We start from the raw sequence: 22740 nt of genomic DNA, 5'->3' as shown, positions 1-22740 counted from the left end.
CTATATAAATCAAGATAATTTTTACAAAATGAGTAATGCAATATTAAAGCAAGAACTACACAATACTTTTAAAATAGATACTGAGGTTTTTCATGGTGTTTGCACTTACCGTGTGGCTAGTCTCTTTACTGTTATCTGGGGTCCATAGTTCTTTCCTTGCACCATAGTCCTACCAATGGATCTTACCATTGGCAAGGTATACACCCTTGGGGCAAGCAATGGGCGTAAATGACCATCTAGTAGGCCGTTTGTACCAATATTATACGTCTTCAATTTGACCTATAAAAGAATAAAGTTGTAATATTGATTATATAATAATAAACACAATGAAAGTTGAATTCAGTTCAGTTTCAGATTTTATTTCACACATAAATATAATACAATACATACATTTTTCTTTTTTTATATATAAATGAGAGTAAGTAAGTAACAACAACTAATACTTCATTGACTCATCTGAATAGGGTGTTAATAATAAAACAGAACAATGGATCACCTGTTGTGGGTTGAGATGTAGAAGCCTCCAAGATGTATACATAAGATCTGAGAAGTGATGTAAAATTCTAAGCCTAGCTCTGACAGACAACGGTGAGCAATCACGCAATGTATTAAACCGAGCTGGTATACTATCAGGGTAACCTAAGAAGAATAAGAATATAAATATTAATATATATTCTAGACAAACTGAAATTTATGATTATAAATTTATGATTATGGTATAATTAAGTGTCTAAAGCTTTCGATTATTGGTTAGACCTCCTTAGGAAGAACAGTTTGCTTCCTTAAAATTAAATTTTAATAAAAAGTCCACCAGCTTTATTCTGATGATCAAGGCTGGTTATAATAATATCATTATTGGAAAAGAAGAGGATAATGTATGGTAAAGAAGTGAGTACCTAGCTGTAGTTGTGTGGCACTACCTGGTGTACGTTGTGGTACAGCAGGAGAGGTCCAAGCAGCAGAATGGTTACGCCCTGCCGAAATCTGTAATAATACAAACAATTTGTAAAAATAATAATTTAAATTCCACAGTAAAATATATTTTAATATTACAATTAATAAAGTACTATGAACTATTTTTGCATTATTGGATTTATTGATTGATTGATTCAAGCCTGTGACCTCTCAATTACAGAGCACATACTAGGTCACCTTAATGATGGTCATGATGATGTCATACCACATTTGGGCACATCACACTTTTTTATTCAACTAGTTGGATAGTGTAGACAGAGCTTAACAAATAGAAATGTATATACATAATATCAAACTCAAAACAACAATATTACCTGTTTGATATTTTTACCCTGTAAAACAGTTACCAATACTGGTTCTCGGACTGTATTAGTGTGTCCTAGGCCTAACTGGCCCTCTGAGTTAGATCCCCATGCCCACACATCACCAGTACTAGTCAGGGCTAAAGAGTGTTCAGAACCCACAGCAATGTCCTCTATAAAGTACCCAGCCAAAGCTGACACCGCCTGGGGTCGGTTAGTAGGACGTGCTCTACTGTCAGGGAGACCTAGTAGACGATCTAAATAAAATAATTTAAATGATAAATGAAACATAAATAAAATAGTAGTGTAATGCGAAAAGTAGGTAAGTAACAATCCTTACCTTGGAATTATATCTATAAAGATCTTTGACAATGTTTTAATTTGTTTCAAAGTTGATGAGGCTGTCACAACAATAAACAGTGTTTATGAATATCTATCAAAAGCTTGCTAAATAATTACACAAACAAGTTAAGGAGTAAACAAGTTACTGAGATGCTAATAACCAACCTTGTCCAAATGTAAGAACTCTTCCATCTTTAGTAAGCACCATTGAAAACTGTGTTCCACAACAAACCTTCTTTATTCCTACATTGTTGAAACTTTCAATTTTCTTGAAAAAGAAGAAATATTCATCATTTTCATTGGCTGCATGATTTAATCAATTTAAAATTCATAATATTAACCAAAAAGCAATGTATTGAAAAATGGCAATTCTCTACGCTTACAACTGGTATCACAAACAACCCATATAAATCTTATACAATATAATGGTTACAATAATTTTTTTACATATAACATTTACAGTGTTCTTTATGAGAATAAACAATTAACAATAATACTTAATATTGTAGTGTACCTGAGGAGTTGACTTAGCGGTACAGTTACCAAGTCCTAACTTGCCATAGTCACCATCTCCAAAAGCCCAAACAGTGTTCCCGTCTGCTGATACACATATTGTGTGGTTTAGACCGCAAGATACCTAACAATCATGTCATTTGTTGATTAAAAAACATAATATAAAGAGAATAATGTTAAGTATGGTTCACATGCTTCGATTATGATGATTAGAAATGTTTGATAATTATGCATAAAGCAGGAATCTTCAAAACATTCTTACCTGTCCTATGGCATACTGCTCAAGTGCCGTTACTCTTTCTGGGAATTTCTTGTTCGATGTATTACCATGTCCTAACCTTCCATAATCCCCATTTCCAAATGTAAATAGTTTACCATCAGCTGTTACTACAGTAGAGTGTTTAAATCCACATGCCATCTAACAAAACGATAAATATTTGCAACTGTTTTTATTATATAAATATACAATAAAATTTGCTTTTAATTTAGCGAATTAATATCTACAATATACATAATTCAATATAATGTGTCTGGTAAATTAAATTACACAAACCAACAGTGGTGGTGGTAGTGAGATACCTACCTATCTGCATACACACTACAAATATCATTATTCTCAATAAAACATCCCTCATAAGAAAACTGTTCATGTAACAGTCAATGTACGTCAGTACCGTAAATCTAATCTAATTGTAACCCTGGGTTATTATTCTTTGATCGTTTTTAGGGTGGTACTATTAGAGTAGTGGGTTACTATTACTAATCTTAAATTAGGTACCTGAAAATTAGTAACCCACCCCCAACTTTTCCGGTCAGCAACTCATAGTAAAATAATAAAACAAATTTGGTTGAACTCTAACTTTATTTAAAAAAAAAAAAAAAACACCCAATCCTCCCCGACTCCCAAGATCAACATGCATTATCTCCTTATTTTCAAAATACGGCTGCATCATAAACGACCAGTGTTCATAATGAAAAATATAAAATAAACAAATTTCTATATAAAAGTGGAAGTAATGAGGAAAAGAGTCCGCGAACATGGTGGTCCTGGTCGCTACTTGTGGCTGAAAACAGAACAAGGGTTGTATTCAAATATCCTTATTTTGAACTGGAACAATAATCGAGGCATAATAAGCTGGAGTACGTACAAATAAGGATCATCGACACTATCACATTGTGAAAAATGCCTATTTTAAGGAATACATCGTGTTAAAAGCAACAAAAATGTTTATGTTAGTGTCATTTTCTCAATAGTTTTTGTGACACTAATAGTAACCCCCATGGGTTACTATTACAGTAGTGGGTTGTTATTATTATAGATTGACTTATAAGGTGGGTTACAATTAGAAGGGGCCGGTTACTATTTAGAGTGTGGGTTACTATTAGAAGATTTACGGTATGCTACAAACTTACTTACTTATGATAAAAACTATTCACTTAATACCTGTACTACTTCTTCGCCTTGTAACGATTCAATCTGTCTTGGGCGTCGTTGACGGTCGCTATTACCATGACCTAGCTTGCCATAGTCGCCGTCACCCCAACTAAACACTTCTCCACTTTCAGTTAGTGCCATGGAATGTCCGTCAGAACCGCAAGAGGTGACAAGGTGAGTCACAACAAATCCTACAAAAAAAATAAAATCAACAATCTGCATAGACAGACAAGATACAACAGAAAGGACTCCTAGTCTTGTTTTATAGTGTTCCATAATGTTGTAACAAGTACAAGATATGTTACAATGAACTAGGCCTAACAGAGTATAGTTATCATAGGTTTATTCTACCATGTGTATTGATATCTTAGCATTAGTGAGAACTTACTGTTTACCTAAGAGCGTGTAGCGCAATATGTTGGACGTTCAACTACTGATCGTGAGATCGAGGTTCGAATCAAACTCTCGCAGCATTACTTGTATCCTTAGGCAAGATACTTGCCTTTGTCTCTCTCCACCCAGGTGCATAAATGAACTTTGCGCTGATTACTAGCTGCATTAAAGGAGTATGTTTCCATACGTGTTTGATCCAAAAAATGACTGGGGTAATAATGTTAGCGCTTAGAGGTTTTACAACATTAGGCGCTATATAAATCCAGGATATTATTATAATTACCTTGAATGGCAGAAATGACGGTAATAGTATGCAGGTCATCTGAGTTTCCTTGGCCAAGTCTACCGTAGCTTCCCTCTCCACATGCTGACACTGTTCCATTTGGGTGAATTACAAACGTACAGTTTTGACCACAGACAATCTGTATAAGAAAACAGAGTGTGTAGATTTCTAAAGTTTGTTTCTCAAAAATTAGAAAATTAAATAAACAACAAATAAATGAACAACATTGTAAAAAATAGTTTTGTTAATAATAAAGGTTATATAGAATAAAGATGTTTAGCTATAGTAGTTTAAAATCTTTTAGTATATTTTCAGTATATGAATTTAATATGACATACGGCTCATAAAAGATAATGAAAAATAAATATATAGTTATACCTGCTGAGAATGACTAAATGATGGAGTGAGCGATGGTAGAAAGGTACTACGACCAGATTCAGCTAGTTGCCCATGACGACCACTGCCCCATAGGTATGCATCACATTTACCGCCAAGCTGCCAATCCTGAAAAAAAAAATCGCTTGGACTTTAACACACACAGCCCTCGTTGGCTCCATTCACAAGACATAAATGTAGATTTAGGCTGCTATTCACAATGAGCTTGAGAGGTTGAAAATGTTATTATTTTTCTTTATTTTGTAAATATACATCATTTATGTAAATTATTTATGAAATAAAGTCGATTGTTATCATCATACATGCTAATCAATATATCAGTGTCAAAATAAAGAGCATTTTACCTCAGGTTGTTGTGTAGCCCACATCATAATTTGTTCATCCATATCCAACGACCAAGCTGAATTATCAGTTGCTATGTTACCATCTGAACCCAATCTACTGCTCTCGTCATCTGATGGAGCTGCAAATTCATTTGGGAACTTACTACGCTTCATCAATGCTTCCATGGACCTGATTACGGTGCAGTATGAAGCCAGCCAGCTCCATTCTGAATTGGTGGTTGATGTTGTGATAGATGGTTTGTGATGAGGTGGTGTTGGTACATGATACAAGACAGCATCTAGGTTTAAAGCTACTGCTAATGTACAAAGATACTGCAGAAAACGACTATGAACTAACTGCTCGCCACAAACAACATACATCTGAGAAGATTAAGAAAATTAATTAATTAAGAAGATAATTATATATCAGTATTGCACAACCTAATGTTTAAAAAACAAAAAATACAAAAAATGTTTATATTGGAAAATATATCCACAACCAAGATAAATGTAATATACCTTCTCATAATTATATTGTTCTTGTAATATCCTTGGCAACATTTTAATCAGCGCTGCCAGACACGGAGCTTGATGCAATCCCACAATGCCTTGCTTCAGCAGTGCCATACAAGACGCAGCATATACATGATGCTTTGTGTAAGATTCTTGGTTGTAGTTGATCAGGATGACATCTTTGGAATGTGCAAAGGAAGCTGCAATACCTGAAGCCCCACACCAGTTGATGCTCTGGACTGCACCTGGCCCACAGTATGACTGCAGTACAGCTCCAGTCTGTTGAAACATTTAAACAAAGATCAATTTATTTATTTTACAGAATAGGTAATATTGTACTTTCATCTTTACCAGGAACACTACACTGTATAATACAGTATTTCTAGAGTCTCACGATTTATTTATTTATTCACAATATTTTACCAGGGCACCCCAATCATTTAAAAAGACTAGTCTCGCCATTGGGATAAATAAAATAAAAGTAACAAACATGATACACAACTTAAACTAATATTAAAGCTACTTTAAACAAAAAGTAAGTGAGGCTAGTATAGTACTGGTTCTGGTTATGCGACAGAGACATGGATTTAACCCCAAACAACACTATACAACATTTATTTTCTAGAAGAATATATAAATATAACTAACTACAATGATATAAAATGTTAGAATGTAAACATTAAATATAATTTGTTTTTCTGAGGACACATTGTGTAATTGTGATTGCTTACTTGAAGAGACCAGATAATGACTTGTCCCTTTGCACAGCCACTTGTCACCATAAGACCATCTAGACTGAAACTTAGTGACTTGATCCTCTTCAAATGACTATGTGTTTGAAGCACACATTTGGCACATGGTTCAGGAGTTAAGAAGGAATCATTAAGAGTCTGAAATATTTAAAAAATATGGTCATAATATAAGGTAATGGACTGAAATGACAGTACAGAGAAGTCGGTAATGATGCCCTTTTTGTGTGATTTGTTGGTTTTACTTGGTAGTCAACAATGTATGTAGGATGGATCCTTAAAGTTTAAATAGCTTTTTAAAATGGGTCACATATACAAGAAATTAAAGTTACACAAAACAATAGCAAGAACAACAATGTTATAATGTTATGTTAGAGCATTGATTTATTTGATTAAAGTAGATTTTTGACTGACCTGTTGCTCATGGCTTAGTCTTGGTTTCATGGTGTTGAGGAATTTAGATGTGTTACCTGCTGTTGGTACAATCCACACAGAAAGAGAACCATCTTCACCTCCACTACAATATATCAAAATAAACTATATTTAATTCGTCACTATGACGAATTATAGGTTATATGCATTGATTTAAATAAAGATAATTGATTTTCAACAGATATATTGATTTTGTCAGAATCTTTAATTATTTATAATATATGAAAGATAGGAGCTTGATAATGCAAATACAATAGGCGGTATCACAATCCGATCAAAGATCCCTGTGTGTATAATGTCATAAACCACTATGTTACATAGTAATAAAGACATAAGTTACCTTTTCTCTAGATTTCATTATAAATCCTGCGTATAATCATGGAGTAATAATTAGATTACTCCATGGTATAATCTATACACTAAGAAATAAAATTGAACAAACAATACGGATAAAAAAAATCTTGTTTTGTTTCGTTTCCTCGATCTTGGTACCTTGAATGCTAAAGACGCGAGTTCAGACCACCGAGCCTTACACAACTGACTCCTCCGTGTATTTACTATGTAGTAACCACTTTGGTAGTTTATTAAATACCGCAATGAATCATAATTTTTTACTATGATGAAATCTTTAAACATTAACACAAAATTATGCACTGTCAAAGTATATACTTTTAACTTTAATATATGAACAATTTAAATAAGAAGGTTAATGTTAAGTTTGTTATTTTGGTCCAAAAAATGTCAGTTTGTTTGATTGTCGAAATTAAACATTTTTTATTTAATATGCAATTAATGATGACGTAATCAACCTTTTTTTCTCTTAATTTCATAATAAATCATACATATGATACATACATTTTAAGAAAATGAAATGCAAAATAGTGGTTCCCGAGCATTCTGACGATCTATATTAATTTTAAAATTTAACATATTTTCACCATTTTAACTTACATGTGCGTTTTGACATGCTCGTATAACATGGTTTCAAGTAGAAAAGTGAATAAAATATGATGAAATTACTAAAGAAAGGCTGTAAAACAGAAATCGGCAAAAAGAGTGCTAAGGAAAGAATAAATAAATAAAGATTCTGACATAGTTATACGTGCAAATCATTAAAACTTTGATAGGATTATATCCCATGTATTGCAGTAAGGCACACGCAACAACTTACATTGCTAACATAAGATGAGGATTGTTACACATGGCTGGTAGTTGGCACCACTGAAATGCTGTGACACTAGAGGAATGTTGTAGACTCCAGTCCAGATTGTAACCACCACTAACCTCCTGCCAGATCTTAACAGTGTCATCATCAATGGCACTGCTGGCTAAAAGGTGGCCTGTTACATCCCATGATAGACAGCTAATTGAAGTCTAAAGAAGATAAATATGATTAGAATCAGATAGAATCTCTTCCAAAATCTGGACTGCTTGTTTTGTAAGATAGTTACACAGTTAGTGAAAAACTAAAGCTTTATTTATCAAACAAATGACTTACTTTGTGAGCTTGTATAGGTCTACTAGGATCACATTCAAATGAATCTCTACTACACATATGTATCATACCATCCTTATAACCGACTGCAAATCTTTGATCTTCATCATACCATGCTAAACAGCACACAGCAACTACATAATACCAACAGAAATTAGTTTTAGAAGAAATATACATTAGTTCTTTGGGATTACCCCCATTAAGGGGCAAAACAGACAATGGGAAATATATGTTTTAACACTACAGCGAACCCCTTTTCAGGGGACACTCCAATAAATAACCGTACCTGATACAAATACATTAAGAAAATGGTTTGACTTTAATGACAGAATATATGGCAAATTGGAAGGAATTTTAAGTTGTTTTGTCTTCTTATATGCTAGTACATAATAAACATTATTATCAAGAATGTGCAGGAAACTAACCATCATCCCTGTAGCATTGCTCTAGCTCAGTTCTGTGAAATGTTGAATGATCAATAACCTCAATGACAGCAACTGACCCGTCTAGTCTGCCTACCAGCAGTGTATCAGTGCACATGCCAACTCTACCGTCCAAAAGGCCTTTCTCCTGTGGCCAGGTCACTGCTGTCACTATATTGCACTGGACATCAAGGTACCCACGGTTTACTGAAGTTGAAAATGTTACAATTTATTCCCTTTTGAAGTACAAGTTACATACAAGTACAAGAATTAAAAACAAAGAAAGCAATTAATGAAAATTAAGCAATTAATGAAAATGGACCAGAAAAACTATTTTCAAAAGATGCACTGGGTTCTTTTAACTTTACTAACTTGACTACTTTATTGTTGAAAAATAAGCTAAGCTTATATGTCCATCAATATCTTAGGTCAGGTCATATTGCAGACAAATTGATCAATAATGGATGATTACTGTGACCTTTTGCAAGACCCACAGTCAATTCCACAGAGGCATATCGTTCAACTTTTTACCCAAATATCAAGTTTTCGACAGGAGCTAGCTCAGATAAACTGAAAGAACACTACTTACCACTAACAAACCAAATATTCAGCATGTTATCCAGTGTTCCAGCTACAATCTTTCCATTTGAGTTGATACATAAATTGGCTATATCTTGGCCTTCATAATCATCCAAAGAGTATTGACTGTAATCAGAACTTTTACTAAATATACAGGTTTGTTGTAGGACATAGGAGGCTTTACCAGACAGCTTCCATAGGCGCACTGTGCCATCATATCCACTGTAACAAAAGAAAGCGCAAGGTAAAATGTCAACTGGATCTTCTGACCATTGTGAAGAAAAATTAACAAAATTAGTTGACATAAATATTGGTACTACTACTCCTTGGAGAATTACAGCTTAAAAGCTGGGTGAAAATTTAGGGCTGTCCTGTGCGTAGCTGTCCTGAGAGGAGTTATGTAATCTGGGCAGTATTTGTAACGAAATTCTATGTTACTGAATGAAATACAGTATAATAATATATAAAATTGTGTTACCTCGTTGCAAGCAGACCTTTCTTGTCATTCCACACACATTTTGTGACTCTGTTTTGATGAGCATCAAGCCTGCTGACATGAGCTGTAGGGAGACTGCTTGGGATGTCAACAAGCATCCTCACATCCTCATGAAATCCCTTAGACTGTACAGCTAAGCTCTTAACAAGTTGTTCTGCTGCCCACTGCTTATACTGAGCTGCTAGCCTAGCTGACAGGCAGCATGCAGCTAGGGCATTAGTTAGATGAAGGGGTCCGAGCTTTGATTGCAAGTTTTCTTTATTGCACAATTCTGGTTTATCTCCTTAAAATCAGATTATTAGACATTATCAATTAATTATTAATTCAGCTACAGAAAGTGTTAAAAGACAAGGGTGCCAGTATGTGGACTAGGATTGGAGACTTCAATGAGGTTAATTTATGGTTCCTGCTGGTGACAATAATAATATTACAATATTAAACAAAAGATATACCTTGTGATATGCTGTGTAAGGTATTTGTTTCAGCAAGGAGGCCCACAAGAGCTTGAGTGACAGCAAAGCTTGGTGATGTCAGGGCTTTCTGGTCAGATGTCGAAGCAGCTTGCCGTGAGGTATTTCTACCAGTGTTGATGGCAGAGGTGTTTAATCCACATGCAGCCATCATCAAATCCTAACGTTTAAAATACAATATATAGTCAACAATTATGTATGTTTTTCTGTGTATTTTGATAATTATGTGGACATTTCATAGCTAATCATACTTAAGGGTTACACTTTGTTGGGTCCCAAGGGTGTCCCTTAAATAGGGATTCTACTGTATCGATCATCAGATGTTATGTTTTAAGCATATTTATTCACTTATTAAATATTTCATTATAAAATTTCTTATAAGCTTTTTTTTTTAATACTAAGATTACAAAATCACTGAGATTTGACAATCATTTCCTGTGATGTCTGTTCCCTACAACAATAGTCATGTGACATCTTTGGTGTAGAATACCTGTGTGCACAACTGAATAAGGATTTTAGATGCATTCTGGTTACATGAACACAAGAGACCAATCACAGAGCTTAAGCAAGATAAACTTGATGCTGATCTTGATACACCATCCTGTATACTGTCATTAATGCTCATGTTCTCTGGGATTCCTGGCATGTTTGAGATGACATTCAGTTCAGTTCTACCAGCTGCAGCTAAGCACATCAACCGGACAACTAGACGGATGTCAGCTAGGCCTAGCAACTCTAAATTCTTTGTCTGATCACTTGTTGACCAACTGAAAACAAATGTTTACGAAATGGAGGTCTACAATTATAAATATATTTATAGTTTACAAGATTCAACACACGCTTTCCAATATCATTTTAGTCTACTAGCACATCTGTACTTTCACCTAGCCGATCACCTGAAGACGTATGGTGATTAAGCCTATTAACAGTTGCAGCTCTATTCAAGGGTGACGTTAAGTTTTTAAAACGTTCTTCAATCATTTTATTTTTAGAACTCGTTAAAAGCACTATATAAATATGACAATATCAACATTAGTTCTTACCTGACTGAGAGTACAGATAGTGCCCTGATGATAATAGCTCTTGCTAGTAGTACCTGCATTGTAGCAGCTGTTTTTTTCAATGCTACAGTTCTGTCTTGAGCATTGGTTAACACAGCCACCTGCTCACCCAGACTCACTCGCCAAACTCCAGCCTCTCGTCTGTTTCCTGCTTTGGATGAAAACATAATGATACAATAGTGTCAATCAATGTTTATGAAATATACATTTTTTGATTTTTAATTTGAATTACTTTTCCTTTATAATAAAATTCAATGGAATGGCAAAAAAGATCAATAAACCTTTGATTTACCACTCTAACAACTAACAACTCTTACTTACCTGCATTATCTGCTTGTGGTACTGGGTATTCGGAATGTATCGTTTTAGCACCAAGGGGGTCATTTTCAGTAAATTGCACAGGATCAGCAACTTGGTGGTTGGAAGACAGGCCTAACCTCTCCATAATATTCTCAAATTGCTCTAAACCTGATATAGGATCTTCATCGACAGCTGTTGTTTCAAAATCATCTAAGAAAAAAATTATTTAAAAAAAAATTGTACGTAAATATATTCAAGTAAATACATATTACTAATGATGTAGCTTTTAATTATTTAATTGCCTTAGTTTTTTGTTCTCAAATTAAGAATAATTTATAAATTACAACTTACCATCAATTGTTCCTTCTGGGGAAATGTTAAAATCAAACATAATTTTCTTTGGTAATCTGCGTCCAAGGTAACTTTCACGACAATCACGGCACATCAAGTAATACGGGCAACCTGTACCGCAAGCGCCACCAAACCAACCACCAACATAACAACCGTTACCACGGTATCCCATCTGACCGCAAGCCTGGCCACAGCCTGCATGATGTATTTTCATATGACGGTTGAAATACATGGTAGTTGTTCCACAGAGTTCGCATGTCACACTTGTTTCTCCCTCCTCCCCATCATTGCTTCGCTAAAATATAATCATTATGAATAATTACTTTTATGACATATATTACATCTCAAGAAACATGTAGCCATCCATAGTTGTATTAGTGAACCAGTAAAGATTCAAGAATGTAATATTTAAGGGGTTACAGCATAACCCTATAACTAGCCAAATGTTGTACCTAAACCATTCTCTTTATATACAAGTCTGTAATCGAGAGAGTTACCTCTGGGTCCCACAGGCCTTGTAATTCTTGATCTAAGGATGAGAAATCTGCAGAGTACAAATCACGCATAATATCCTCATCTAGGTCCATATCCTCATCTTCAAACATCATGTCTTGCTGGAAATGATCTTGAAGTGATGTAACAAGATTTCTGGTTTGTGCTGCAAAAAAATTATTTCCTTTACTTATCTTTATTCGCCATTGCGATTAAGTTGCTTAGAATGGAACACCTAGAAAACTCTAAAGCGTTTTGTTTTGCTAGGCAATGTCAAAGGGGTATTACCACAACATGACGATTTGAGTGGGTTTTTAAGGGGGGTTCACACTCACCAATGTGTCTTCCTCTCCTTATCATTACACTAATTGTTAATGGATGCGAGTTATCAAGAAAAGGCACACGACCAGCTCGCCCCGCTGCTGTCTCATGGTTGCCTGGATAATATTCTTCACGATCACTCCTTAAAGAAATCAATTTCAATGCAATGTTTGTAAAGTTGATATTTTATAAGATTTAATTAGCTGCTGATGCTATTTTTATACCGAAATAAGTGATGTTTGCATCCATGAGATTTTAATTGAGTTCTTGGCAGATTTATTTTAAAACTTTAAAAGGTATTACTATTACAAATACTGATTCAAGTTCAATCCACTCTCTTAGTCTTAAATTGTGTTGGATAAAACGGTACCTGGATAATGGGGATGCAAAATGGAAAGTTTTTTTAACCACAGAGTTGGAGGCCATTGGTGAGAAAAAGATATTCACTTCTAATTTTTCTAAAAAATCTCCTCTGCTTACAAAATTCTCTGAATTTTATAGAGATATACTGCTAGCCTGGATTGTATAGCATTATTCACCAAATCCAGGTACAGCAAATGAAATATGTAGTCAGGTACTTTGGAACAATTGCTGCTTGCTTAAGTTAAGAGAACCTTTAATATCCAAAACTTGTGGTGGAATGCAGGTATCCGTACTATTAAAGATATAACTAATTCCAAAAGATCTTTCCTTAAAATTGATGTTCTTTTGTATGGTACGATTCTGCATTTTATCCCAATGAACTGGAAGGTAATTCTCAATGAAAACCAAGAAATACTTCACATGTTTGTGTATTGTAACATGTGCTGTCCTTTATGGATATTTGTTGAAAGCCTGAACTAACAGGAAATTTAATTAATAATAATTAATTTGGGGACAAAGGCTTGCCAAGTATTGCAAATTCTTTTATTTTTTTAACAAAATATTATATTTATGCTTGCAGAATAAAAAATAATGCACCTTATTTTATATTAAACAGATTTTAAGTTTATATTAAACAGATTTTAAGTTTATATTAAACAGATTTTAAGTTTATATTAAACAGATTTTAAGTTTATATTAAACAGATTTTAAGTTTATATTAAACAGATTTAAGAAAATTATAGATCTTGCTAAAGTGTGTAGAGGGTTATAGGTGCTTTATTATTTTCTTACTTTACTTATTTTAATTGTAATTTTGCTTTTGTTTAAATGTGTTTTTTGTATCTATAAAAGATGTGGAACACATTCCAATTGGGGCTATTTTTTTATTTCAACCCCAAGATGGCCATCATGTTGGATTTCAAAATAGTTGGTATTTTGGAACATAAACCTCATAATAACTGCAATTTTGGACCACGTAGAAAAATTATTTTGGTAAAATATCATGACATATAGATCCGATGGTACAATTTGTATTACTAGTATATGGTGGCCATATTAGATTCATTAAAATGGCATAGTTGATGTATTTTATGTATTTGTCAAATAGTTTGTTTGTCCTTAGTTTGTATTAGGTTGAATTAATAGATAGAATATGTACTTACTCCTCCCAGCCAATGGCTGAACTCTCACGTTCTGCAATTGGTGCAATAGGTAGCGGGTCTGATCTGTCCGATTGCAAACTGGCAGCAAGAGACGGAGGTGGAGTTGTAAAATCTGGGCCATCCCCAACCTCTACACCATCTTCATCATTGTATGGGTGTTCCACCATCCATGATACAAGTGCATTGATGCGTTCAATATCACCATCTCCAGTAGAACCTTGAAGAATAACTGAGCATGATACACCTTATATTTATTATGGATTTATTAAAGTGTAAATCTGTTTGCGAGTTGTGTTGTTGTTGTGTTGTGAAAACTCAAAGCAACTCAAAATTGACTGAAAAACAGGATATAATATATATAATACATTGTAATTATGAGACATAATATTAAGATTAGCAAATAGAACATACCGTTAGCTAGCAATGCTTGTTGTATGTGATTCATTGTAAAGCCCATATCGAGTAAAGATCTACTAATATTAGGTGGTGAGTTCATTAATATAGACTTTGTACTTGAACTCCTTACTCCTCCTGGGGTTAATGGTCCTCTTGCTGGGCTTGGTAGAGGGGCAGCAACACCTACATAAATAATAAAGATAATTCATGTAAAATACTATTACTAAAGATGAGAAATCTGTTAGTGAAAAAAGTCAGCCATATTTTAACACACACAACCATAATAGCAATAAAAATGACAGCTTTGCATCAGGAAACTTTGTATTACTCGCTTTTTCCTTGGGTCCCACTTGAGAATTACTTCTCAAATGCAAGTATTAAGTACAATTTACATCAAAGTAATAACAAAAACATAAATAAAAACGTAAATAAAATTGTAAATAAAAATGTACAAATAAATACTTACCAGCATCCAATTCCAAAGGAGATATAGGTGGAGAGCCTGGGGGAGTAGGCAGTGGTCGGTTGGCTCTTCTGAGCAATGAGCTCAATGAGGCTGATGCATTGGTCCTAGACAAGCGTCTGACGTGTCGCATAGGCCCAGTAGTAGAACTTGCTAGTTTTGAAATGTTAAACGATGAAGGACCCTCTGTCTGTGCTGTTGGGTTCTGGCTTAATTTATTATCTTTGGTATAATCACTTGAACTACTACTGCTACATACATCATTACCAACTACACAATAAAAATTAATATACAATTTCATTGAACTGAAAATTAAAGTACAATAAGCTTGATGATGTATTGCCGTTTAATTCTAAAATATTTGGATTTATCTGGCTTGAGCAACAAAACACTTTTAGGCACTTTTAAATTCACTACACTAAATTGACATATTATCATTTCTAAAAGTGTCAAAGGGTGTGAAAATGGTGTTATAAATGCTACTGACCTAATTTTGACTCTCCTTCCTCAGAATGTAAATAAGGACCTTCGGCAGCCATCTTCAACAAAACTGAGTGTGCTCTCTCTAGTTCGGCTAAGCTGACAATTCTCTTGATGGGTGCTGGCATGACCGCTCTTTTCACCATGTGTCGCATGATTGAACGTAGAGTCTCTTGAATATCCACTGAAGATACCTCTTCCTTTTTCTTTGTCTTTCCTTCATCTGATTCTTCATCCTTTTTTTCTTTCTTTTCACTTGATTTTGGCATTAGTAAGACTTCAGCAAATTTACCTGAGCCTATGATAACACTTAAACATTTCAAAGCAGCGACCTGAATAAATGCCTTTTTGACAGCTAGCATTTCGTTCTCAGCTTGTCCAGTTCGTTCATTCAATTCAAAACTTGTTAATCCAGGTATTTCTTTAGTTACTTTATCTTTCATTTTATCCCCAGATGTAACGTTTTCAACACAAACACATAATGGTTCTTTAACTAAAGTGTTCTGTGAAGATGATGGCGATTCATTAATTTTTTTTTCTTCTCCAGTTTTTAAAACCTGGTTCTCCTCATTCACTGAAATGGTATTTAGTAGTTCTGTCTTGACATTATGGTACACAGCTTCAGCAATTTGGCTTGTGACACTCCGTACCATCTCATGACTTTCCAAAGCAGACGTCGTACCAATTGCTTCCGTTCTTTCGTAAGCACTCACTACCTCAGCAATGTTATGGTCAGATTCACTACACAAAGATAAAGACTTTGCAAATGATAAACCCTGCAAATCCTTTGATTCACACCCTTCAACAGAATCAGTTTCCGTTGCGAATCCAGAACTCTGGGATCCATCAGAAGTTACTGATATGGAAACATCAGAGAATTTCTGAGAAAGTTGAGCACCAAGATTTGTTGATGGTGGTCTTACGAATTCCTGTTTAACATTTTCCGATTCCAATGCTGAAGCTATTTCCGAATCTAAAGATTTTTCCATCTCATCTTGTTCTTTGTGTCGTTTTGCTCGCTGTTTTACTAATTTTGCTTGTGTTTGTGATTGTTTCTTCTCAATTTTGATGTTTTCATCAACAATTCCACATAACAATAAAAGGTTTGACATGATTTCTGCATTAAGGCCTTTAAAAGTTGATGCATCAAATCCAACAGACTCAATAGGTTCTAGTCCTGAGATTGGTGTATCACTGAAAAGACACCAATAACAGTTAGCCTAACAAGTTTATTTAAATTTTAAAATATTATTATTATTATGTAAAACGCACTAAAAATTACTTTTTGTAATTCTCCGTCAACACCAAGATACTATTATAGGACATTTGTCACGTCGTACATCAAAACTCAATAATGTTGGGATATGTTTGGACATAGAAAATAATCAGTATTTTTTTTGTGGAAAAGTTCTTGTAAGTTGGAAATCTTAGACTTTTTTGAAGTTCAGTTTTAATCCTAGTGTTTTGACAAACCTATGTTTAAAGTTGTGCAAATGCACCACCTTTCGTGAAACGACCAATTTTCAAACACAGCCGTCTCGTAAGTGACCACCTCCCTAAATCGACCATACATCGTAAGCAACCACCCTCATAGTGACAACCTCTCTTAAGGGACTGCTTCTCATAATCAAACACCTCATAATGAATACTACCTCTTGTAAGGGACTGCTTCTCATAATTGACCAGCTCTGGCAAGCGACCATCTCTCTTAAATGACCACTATGGTCCCTTACGAGGTGGTCCTTTAGAAGTGGTGGTCGATTATGACAAGCTTTCCCTTATGAGAGGATATGGTCGCTTAAGAGAGTGGTCCTTTAAAAGAGGTGGTCACTTACGAGAGGTAGTGGTCGTTAAGAGAAGCTGTTCCTTAGGAGAAGTCACTAACGAGAAATGGTCAATTATAAGATGCGGTTCCTAAACGAGAGGTGGTCGATTATGAGAAGCTGTCCCTTAAGAGAGACATAAAACATTGCAGGATAAACAGACAAACTTTGTCAATATATTGGCCAAAAAAATGTTAAAGATTTTAGTTATGGTTAATTTAGTTAAATGTAACACCATTATTTATCCAGTTAAAGAGAGCTGATGAACAAACAGACAAACAGGACTGAACTCAATTCCAAGATTTCCAACTTTCAAAACAAAAAATATGACAAAGAGTCTAAGATTTCTGAACGTTTTCTCTTGTTGTTACGTTAGTGGTTAAAGTTTGTTACGTTAGTGGTTAATGTAGTTTGTTACGTTAGTGGTTAAACTATTGTTACATTAGTGGTTAATGGATTGTTACATTAGTGGTTAATGGATTGTTACATTAGTGGTTAATGGATTGTTACATTAGTGGTTAATGTTACATTAGTGGTTGATTTTTGTTACGTTAGTGGTTACTGTTACATTAGTGGTTGATTGTTACACTAGTGGGTGATACAGACCACCCACCCTTGGATCCGCGCCTTGCTGAAATGGGCCAGAACACCAAGTTAAAAAAAATGGTGCCAAAATCAAAGCAAAGAAATTAAAATCAAACAATCTTTATTTACCTTACGGTTGCATCTGTGTCTTCCCATTGTACCTTTGCCGATGTCCCTCCTTCTTTCAGTACCCCTAACAATGTGGCTTCTCTTGATGTTTGTTTGTGAATGCATCTACCTCCCATTCTAAGACCTTGATCAACTCCACCTATTACTGCTAATACTGGCCACAAACTATTGCATAATGTGTTTAAATCTGTATTGGTGAAGAAAGAATACAAAATGTAAATAATAATGATTGTTTGTTTCACAGGAAATTTAGTGTCCCCTAAATAGAGGTGTCCCAAAAGAAAGATTTTACTTTATTTTAAATGGTGGCACAACGGTCAAAATTGCATGCAATATCACTTTAAAAGAGGTTAATAGAAATAGAACCAAAAGTAGCACCAGTAAGTGAAGAGATAGGAACAGCCAAGCATGAAGGGAGAAAAAAAAAACAATTACAATATATGAAAATTTAACTTCACCTTCAACTACTTTTTTATCTTCTTCATCATCATCCTTTGATTGTTCATTTTCATTTTTACTTATTATGTCTGACATTTCTGCATCTGATTTCTTAATTCCTTGTTTATCTTCCGACTCAGGTTTTCGTTCATTCAGTTCTACCTTTCTTGTACCTTTTTCACTGTCGTCATCCTTAATAGCGGCATACAAATGCCCCAAGTTACTCAGTCGGGAAATAATCATAGAGTTAACCACTCTAGACCAGTTGCTGTTCCGTTGTAGAGTTCGTATCAAAGATATATTTGCTTCTGCCATAGCACACGCACTCGGGGCACAGAAGGGATCACCTGGACGCAGGTCTCGTGGAGCCCCTCGCACTTGCATGTCGCATACTTTAACCTTTTCTCCTGGGTTTGTGCTATAGAAGACAACCACTGGAAAGAGTTCACTGGCATCTACATCCTCAAATGCTAATCTTGGCTCCTATAAAGAAAGAACAACTATCATTTTTCTTTCAAACTGGGTTTGTATGATGATAAATTGGAAAATGACTCTGACATATGACAATCAGTGTGCATGTTAATGTGTTATAAGAGCAGGAATTGCCAAAACAATTATTTGACTGAAAGCTTTGCTCAATGGCATGGCACTTAAAGAAACTACTTGATTTGAAAAATATTTCATAAACGTATATCTGTCTGAACGTGTAAAAAGTAACACAAAAAACCTGTTCAACAGGCAGGCCTACCTCTCCATTCTTGCCAAATGATACAGTCCTTGCTTCCATGTCTAGCACACATGTTATGGTGTCTCCTTGTGTGAAGCCAGGGAATGTGATAGAGTGTTCCCCATTGTGGTACAGGTTACCACTGTAAGCCCTGTATAACCACATGTCACCAGTGTTGCGATGGCTAAAGTCACGCACAGGATACTTGGACACTCCTACGCATGTTCCCTCATTTCCCTTGTTTTCCTTCACAATTACAAACTAGAAAAAGGTAATATAATGTAGTAGGGTAAACTCTAACACCATTAAACGATGGAAAAGTCTCATCATCTCAGTTACAAGTTACAACCCTAGCACTAGGTCAGGATTGAACCCTGGAAGACAATGCATGGTACATACAAGTTCCTCACCTTCCATTGGTAGCAGCCACTAGTTATACCCGTTACAGCTAAACCATAGCCCCTTCCTCCAGAACCATGCACCAGTGTGTTCCCTTCTTCAACGGTGCAACAGACAGCCTTTTCTGTATCAAAGAGAACATCTTGCATTGACTGACTACAAGGGTCTTCCTCTTGAACATCTGGGCTAACAGACTTTGCTACTTGTTCTGGCTTCTGCATCTCTTTAAGAAATTTTTTCTTGGCAGTGGCAATAGGTGTGGTCCACATGGTCGCTGAGATATTTGCCAACAACTCCTCAATCATCTGGTAATAAAGAACAGGGTCAATTACTCATACATTTTTATTTTATTTACCTTGTTCTAGGGTTTATATAATTGTTTCTTGAACAAAATAATAGTAGTAGTTTATATATACCTTTTTATTAATTCAATAAATGTTATTCTCCTTTGCATTCATAAGTAAATTATCTAAAATACATGGCAGAAATAAAAAGTTACCTTTGATTGCTGAATCTTGTTTAAACCAGCAGAATTGGATAATATATAATTCAACAGGTGTAGAGCTAGTAGTCTTGTTCTAAGGTTTTGAATGTGAGGTAAAGCTGAAACAGCAAATATTTAATTGTGATTGAATATGACTATGCTAAATGACAACAGAAGATATAGAATGTCATGGAATGGATAGGTCTGAAAAGCTTGAGATGAATGGTGGAAAAGAATGAAGATGACTTGCTTGGGAGTAGAAGAGTAAGAGGACAACCAGAGATGACATGTAATGAAAGAAAGTATGCTAAAGAAAGAACATATGACCAGCATAAAAATGAATGACAGCAACCCCTTATAAAATAGTGAACAATGATAAGTTGTACAAAATCATTAAAAATCTAATGTTTTATATATATATATATAACACCTAAATAAATTCCTTTCATTTGAATGGATAATTGTGGGTCACATGGTATGCAATAGTACGCACTATTAAACGATCATTTGATTGTACCTTTTTTCGTGTACGAAAAAAAAATCTGTTAGAGTTTGGAAAATATTTTTTTTATACTATTGCTTTTGAAATACAACAGCGCCACCGCCTCGTTGAAATATAACTTTTCATCATTCACCTCATGCCAGTATTTGTACCATTACACTCATAAACATTCATTATTTGTTTACTATCATATATATTTAGAAAGATGAATAACTTGTTATGTTGAAGAATAGATAAATGTACCTGTGATCTTATCCTGTCCAGTAATATGGAGCAGTAGGGTGAGCCATTCACTACAAGCCATCTTATTGGTCAAAGTTAATGATGACGATGACACACGATGTAGGAATACCAAAAGGTCACCTAATGATGACTCGGCCATACTCTTCATTTTCTTGCTAACATGAACACCTAAAATCAAATATGCTTGTTTTTTATTCTTAGAAAATAAAATGCTTGAATTCGTAAAAATAAATACAATAGAAGCGGTCATTTTAGGGGACACTTTTCTGTTTTCAAATGAGGGGCAATATATGTTAACACTACAGCTAGCCACTAGGGGTTCTACTGTATGCTAACAACTTCAAAATGTTTTGATAATTATTGTTCTTTTTATTTTGTGACTAGAGGGCCAAGGGTTTACTGATTTATATTACTGATCCAGGCTTCCCTCTTTAAAGAAGACTAAATAGATATAATTTAGTTAATGGAAAAACCATTTTGTGACTATAAAGTAATATAAAAAATTCTCTGTATATCCTACGTTGAATTTATAACAATGTTACTATAGTTAATACAAATAAAGTGTACCTTTCTTGCTTGTATTCTCTTTGGTACCATCTTGAGAAGATGATGTGTCCCTAACTTTGTCTTCTAATATGTAGGTCCTGGAAGCCATCTTTACTAATCGTATCAATTGGTTGTAGAGCAGTTCTACCACTGCATTTATCACATGTTTTTCCAGCTTTTTATCATGAATTCTGGAAAAATAAAATGGGAAGTGAAAAAAAAACCTGAAAAAAGGCCTCATTAATGTTTCTCAAAGACCTGAGGCATTGTGGCAGTGGGATGGTTAATATAGGTCTTGGTGTTAACATTCTTCTTCAATTCAGATAAATAAGTAATTCATTTAGTTTAGTGTGTTTTTCAGTGAAAAATGATTGGGTATCATAAAATAACCAAATAATTACTCTGTGCTAATAGCAATAATCTGTAGCAATCTGGTACTAGCCACATGTACAATTGTAGAGATGTGAGACATAGAGGCATCAGAAGAAGACACTGGTCTGAGGTTAGATGTCTGTTGATCACACAGTTGTGATAGTATCATTAATACGCCACTGGTTACTGCAACAGTGATATCTGCAGGCTGGTATTGGACACTAAGAGCACAGAGTGTTAGAAGTATTTGCTTCTGACGAGCACCTGGAAATATAATTAAAGGTTTCTTTACCTAACTTTCATTTCATTTTTATAAATATATTATATGTATATTGAAAAATAACTTTAAATTCAAAGGACTGGAATATTATTTGTTGTCTATCTATGCTGTTTGGTAAAATAGATTTGTTGAAAAACATAGCACGGATCTATTATATGTAATAGTTACCTAAATAGGAAACACAAAATGTTACAAAAGCATTAGCTTTACACATATAGAAATAAAGAAGAAGAACTAAATACCTTTACCAGCTTTGATGTCTTGTTCTTTAGATGCTAATGTAAGAGCCAGATGTTCATAAATATGGTGTGCTACTTCTTGTATTTCTTGCTGTACAGAGGAATTAGCAGAGTGTATACCATCCTATATACAACAGAAACAATAGTATTAGCAACTAATATCAAGTGTCCCCTTAATAGAGGTGAATCCTGAATATGGTTGGCTGTAGCATTAATAAACCTATATTGTCTATCATTCGATACACATGAATGTGTCCCCTTGATAGGAGAGTCCTCTGAATAGGGGTGTCCCAATGGAGGGCTTCTATTTCTATAGCTAAAATTGTACATTTGAACAGTGTCACATGACATATCTACCAGGCATGACTGCACATCAATACATGATTATATGGATTATGGCAATTTAATAAAAGGCATTAAGAAGGTAGTTTGGTTGAATCAAACAGAAACATACTGGCTTTCCCA

General features: G+C 34.6%; 1 protein-coding gene across 4 annotated transcripts in view; it reads right to left on the bottom strand.

Moving 5' to 3' along the window:
* The window catches only part of LOC144853948 (putative E3 ubiquitin-protein ligase HERC1), a 43873-nt gene that overhangs the window by 5912 nt on the left and 15221 nt on the right, over nt 1-22740 (bottom strand). For 2 of the 4 annotated variants that reach the window (XM_078711816.1, XM_078711817.1), the window contains 39 exons: nt 22279-22399; nt 21786-22020; nt 21406-21575; nt 20839-21006; nt 20109-20212; nt 19621-19914; nt 19232-19471; nt 18504-18966; nt 18046-18232; nt 15516-16702; nt 15032-15298; nt 14581-14748; nt 14170-14398; nt 12658-12785; nt 12328-12488; nt 11831-12125; nt 11501-11689; nt 11162-11330; nt 10609-10885; nt 10101-10278; nt 9631-9928; nt 9163-9374; nt 8577-8780; nt 8155-8285; nt 7828-8030; nt 6639-6741; nt 6207-6365; nt 5482-5754; nt 4984-5343; nt 4622-4747; nt 4244-4382; nt 3577-3758; nt 2395-2550; nt 2134-2256; nt 1785-1887; nt 1290-1534; nt 897-984; nt 497-639; nt 110-279 (listed from right to left, as the gene is read on the bottom strand). In XM_078711816.1, coding sequence (XP_078567942.1) covers nt 110-279; nt 497-639; nt 897-984; nt 1290-1534; nt 1785-1887; nt 2134-2256; nt 2395-2550; nt 3577-3758; nt 4244-4382; nt 4622-4747; nt 4984-5343; nt 5482-5754; nt 6207-6365; nt 6639-6741; nt 7828-8030; nt 8155-8285; nt 8577-8780; nt 9163-9374; nt 9631-9928; nt 10101-10278; nt 10609-10885; nt 11162-11330; nt 11501-11689; nt 11831-12125; nt 12328-12488; nt 12658-12785; nt 14170-14398; nt 14581-14748; nt 15032-15298; nt 15516-16702; nt 18046-18232; nt 18504-18966; nt 19232-19471; nt 19621-19914; nt 20109-20212; nt 20839-21006; nt 21406-21575; nt 21786-22020; nt 22279-22399 — 8648 coding nt within the window. The remainder of the gene's footprint in view (nt 1-109; nt 280-496; nt 640-896; nt 985-1289; nt 1535-1784; nt 1888-2133; nt 2257-2394; nt 2551-3576; nt 3759-4243; nt 4383-4621; nt 4748-4983; nt 5344-5481; nt 5755-6206; nt 6366-6638; nt 6742-7827; nt 8031-8154; nt 8286-8576; nt 8781-9162; nt 9375-9630; nt 9929-10100; nt 10279-10608; nt 10886-11161; nt 11331-11500; nt 11690-11830; nt 12126-12327; nt 12489-12657; nt 12786-14169; nt 14399-14580; nt 14749-15031; nt 15299-15515; nt 16703-18045; nt 18233-18503; nt 18967-19231; nt 19472-19620; nt 19915-20108; nt 20213-20838; nt 21007-21405; nt 21576-21785; nt 22021-22278; nt 22400-22740) is intronic. The other 2 variants (XM_078711818.1, XM_078711819.1) reach the window with 2 other exon arrangements.

The sequence above is a fragment of the Antedon bifida genome, chromosome 10 (assembly GCF_963402885.1).
Source record: "Antedon bifida chromosome 10, ecAntBifi1.1, whole genome shotgun sequence".
Taxonomy (NCBI): Eukaryota; Metazoa; Echinodermata; class Crinoidea; order Comatulida; family Antedonidae; genus Antedon; species Antedon bifida.
This window is presented reverse-complemented; position numbering and strand designations above follow the sequence as displayed.